The sequence below is a fragment of the Malania oleifera genome, chromosome 5 (genome assembly GCF_029873635.1).
Source record: "Malania oleifera isolate guangnan ecotype guangnan chromosome 5, ASM2987363v1, whole genome shotgun sequence".
Lineage (NCBI taxonomy): Eukaryota > Viridiplantae > Streptophyta > Magnoliopsida > Santalales > Ximeniaceae > Malania > Malania oleifera.
The window spans coordinates 92,626,617-92,629,979 of NC_080421.1; the positions used below are offsets into that span (position 1 = coordinate 92,626,617).

The window sequence follows — 3,363 nt, forward strand, 5'->3', positions numbered from 1 at the left end:
TACTTAAAAGAAAGGTGCTGTCTGAGTCGAGTTTGAGAAAAATAAACAAGCAAACAAAACCTTGTATATCACTCCACAGCATATGTATAACATACATGTTCACAAGTCACAACACTATGGATATGTTCCAATCCCTGTCCTGAAATTAGTGCTTATAATGGCAGCCACCGTTTCCTAGGTTCCTGAAACCAATTAAGAAACCACCAAGCATTAAGCCATCTCTCCTTTCATCCCTTTCTTGTGGTGATGGTCTAACAGGGTAAGATTTAAATTTGGCAGTTTAGCTGAATCCCACAAAATGAGTTCAAATCCTGCTTAATTGCTGAAACTGGTGCCCTCATACAATGGACCTAATACCTAGAAGACAATGGCATTTGTCCCAAAATGGAGAATGACCAAGTGCCTTATCTGCAGAACTACGATATTGACACAACAAATGATGATAATACACGAGTAATGCTACACAATCATACAACTACACACCATCACTGCAAAAGAGGGGGAAAACCCAAGTGAAATGTCAAGCTTCTGTTATGTATGGCTGCCTTTACTGCGGGTTAAATGGTCTATCAACAGTCAGAATTCACGAAGTTTTTCATCTCCTCCATGAGACAATAGAAGTGATCATTATTTGGCAAGAAATAGAAGCCAATTGTGGCCTGCTCTAGAAAAAGAAGTTTCACTTCTTTCCTGGCATTTTGGAGCCCTTCTACATAAGCCAGTTGCCTGTCCTGAATAAGATCCAAACCAGCAACAACGACGAGGCTCTTAGGAAACTTGAGTCCTTCAAGGCTCTTGCCCTTGGGGCCAAAGGGGTTACAGGCCGGATGGTCTCTGTCTTCCCCTTCGGGGAGAAAAGCCCTCCAATACCAATCCCGGTCTTGAATTGTAACGAAGTATTTTCCATCCAATCGCTTCTCTGATTCTGTTCTTTCTTGCCCGCCAAACATTGGGTGAAGAAGTATGTTACCTAGTACCTCAACTCCTGATTCAGCCGCTCTAACTGCGACGTGATGGGCTATATTACCCCCAGAACTATCTCCGGCCAAATATACATGAACCTTGGTATCCTTCCCACTTTGGAGCCATGGTCTTGATTTAACCCACTCGAGCGCTGTCCAACCATCATCATATGCAGATGGGTATCGATACTCAGGTGATCGGCGATAATTTACAGACACCACAACAGCCCTGCAAATGCGCACAAGACGGCGACAAAAAGTATCATAAATAGCACTATTGGCAGAAGAGTGAGTGAAGCTCCCACCATGGAAGAAAAGAATGACAGGCACCACTTTAGTACTGCTCAAGGGCTTTTCAAGCTCTACAACACCCCATTGAGCCTCATTTTCTGGGGCTGGCTGGTATACCCGGTTAAGCAGCCCGGTTGATTTATTGATGACATCAAAGGAGAAAACCCCATCAACCGGAATCGTGTTGGCAGGTACTTTCCGTTCAAGGAACTCTGCCAATTCACGGTTGAAAGTTCCATCTGGCCGGCGAAGGAGATTGTAAGCTAACTTGAAATTGGAGATGAGGACAAATGTATTGAGTGGAACCACCCTCTACAGAAAAAGAAAGCAAAGATTCAAGTTAGTCTAAGATTTTGTCTGTCTTTCAAAACAAAGCCCTTTAAGCCCAAAAACAGTTCCCGAAACCCACCATCCACATAAAACAAATAGGTGGTCGAAATTGAAATATGTTCATATTAATTACAGTTCATAATATGAATGGAAGCTGAATATAAAACCTAAATTAATCAAACGCAATCATAAAATCCCAGCTAGCCTGGCATAAAAAAGAAAAGAAAAGAAAACCTACGTTCCAGAAAAAGGCCAGAACAGAAATTTAATTTTAAAATTGAGAAAGAACCCTAGAAACACAAAAGGGAGGTTAGAGATCATTCAAAAGGAGACTTCAAAATCAGTAAAAACAAGAAAACAAACAGGGTAACTAGAAAAAAAAATAGGGCGTAGTACGACCCAAACCCTGCGACTTGAAGTAAAAGATTTTCTACCTTTAGCTCCAAATAAATCAAACTCAAATTTCTCAAAACCATTAAGCTTACCAGAACCAGAAACTCATACCAAACATATGAAACTACATAATGATAACGAAACACAACAAACAAACAAATAACCAACCCATCAACCAATTCATCATTTCAACCCGTAAACATTACGAACTGGAATACTCTGTTCGAAAAATTCAAAGAAGAAAAGAAAAATATAATTAAAAAAAAAAAGAGTATACCTTGCATTCATTGAGATTAATTTCGTTACTGCCAGCCATGAATCTATCTCTGCGTGAAGATTCAGACCCAGAAAATCCTATAAAGCTAGAGTGATCTTCACAGAAACCACTCCATATTTGCTCATAATGCTTTGCGGCGAGGTGCGAGCTAAGACTAGTCCGCTAGGTTCTGGGTCTCTCTCTCGCCGTCTTCGAATGATTCCTCGGTTTAGGTTTCTGAACAAGAAGAGACACTTCTGGATAAAAACAGAGCACTCAGAGACGCAGAAAGATGAGAGAGAGAGAGAGAGAGAGAGAGAGGGAGAAGAGAAGTGGGGGTGCGAAGGATAAGAGGAGCGGCGCAGGGAAGAGAAGGCGTGGAGTCAAACGCTAAGGAAACGACGGTGCTGGACGGAGACGAGAGAGACGACAAAGCGGACGGCCGAATTAAACTGTACATGTAGGTCCCACAGCATTATATATATTTTAATTTTATATATATATATATATATATATCTAAAACTTTGAACGCATCTATTCTATTCTTTCATTTTTCCCTCGTTGTTTTTCAATCATAGCTTATAAATTAAAAATTAAAATCCGCTATTGCCACTATTCACTATGGTCACCACCTCAATTTTTGTGCACATTTTTACCAAAATTATTATTATTTTTTTTAAAAAAAGGGGGAGATATGATTACAGTTTAAAAATTGAAGATGCACGGTTTGCCATTCCTTTTCATAAATTCAACATTCAAACAAACTAGTCAAATAACTATGGAAAAAAAAAATTGTAACATGGATGAGCAAGATGAGATTCAATTTTTGAAATTAAACAAGTAATTAAATGTTAGACTTTCCAGTTTTTTAAAGTCAAAAACTTTGGATACCCGGAAAAAGGATTAGATTACACTAAGAGAAATCGTATAAATTTGAAAATATAAAATTTGATAAATTTTTAAAATTGTTCTGTGTGGTAGAGTAATTTCGGTTTTGCTCATACGACATAGGAATGTTATTTTTACTTTAAGGCACTTGTGTCGATTTAAAAAATACTTTCATTAGATGTTATGGTTAATATTGAAGTGTGTTAATCTAAAAGATACTTTCTTTAGATATTTTGACTAATT

General features: G+C 38.5%; 1 protein-coding gene across 1 annotated transcript; it reads right to left on the reverse strand.

Annotated features, from left to right (window-relative positions):
* Positions 1–299: 299 nt before the first annotated feature.
* On the reverse strand, positions 300–2,681 carry LOC131155802 (gibberellin receptor GID1B-like). The gene is made up of 2 exons (XM_058109218.1): positions 2,254–2,681; positions 300–1,565 (listed from the first exon to the last, which is right to left on the reverse strand). Exons 1-2 carry the CDS (start codon positions 2,290–2,292, stop codon positions 570–572), a joined length of 1,035 nt encoding a protein of 344 aa, XP_057965201.1. The 5' UTR covers positions 2,293–2,681; the 3' UTR covers positions 300–569.
* Between the last annotated feature and the right edge of the window lie 682 nt (positions 2,682–3,363).

Excerpts from the sequence above, each read along its gene's own strand:
- LOC131155802 (XM_058109218.1), bottom strand. The coding sequence starts at position 2,292 with ATGGCTGGCAGTAACGAAATTAATCTCAATGAATGCAAG. Across the intron at positions 1,566-2,253 it reads TTAATCTCAATGAATGCAAG|AGGGTGGTTCCACTCAATAC; the intron begins GTATACTCTTTT and ends CTTTTTCTGTAG.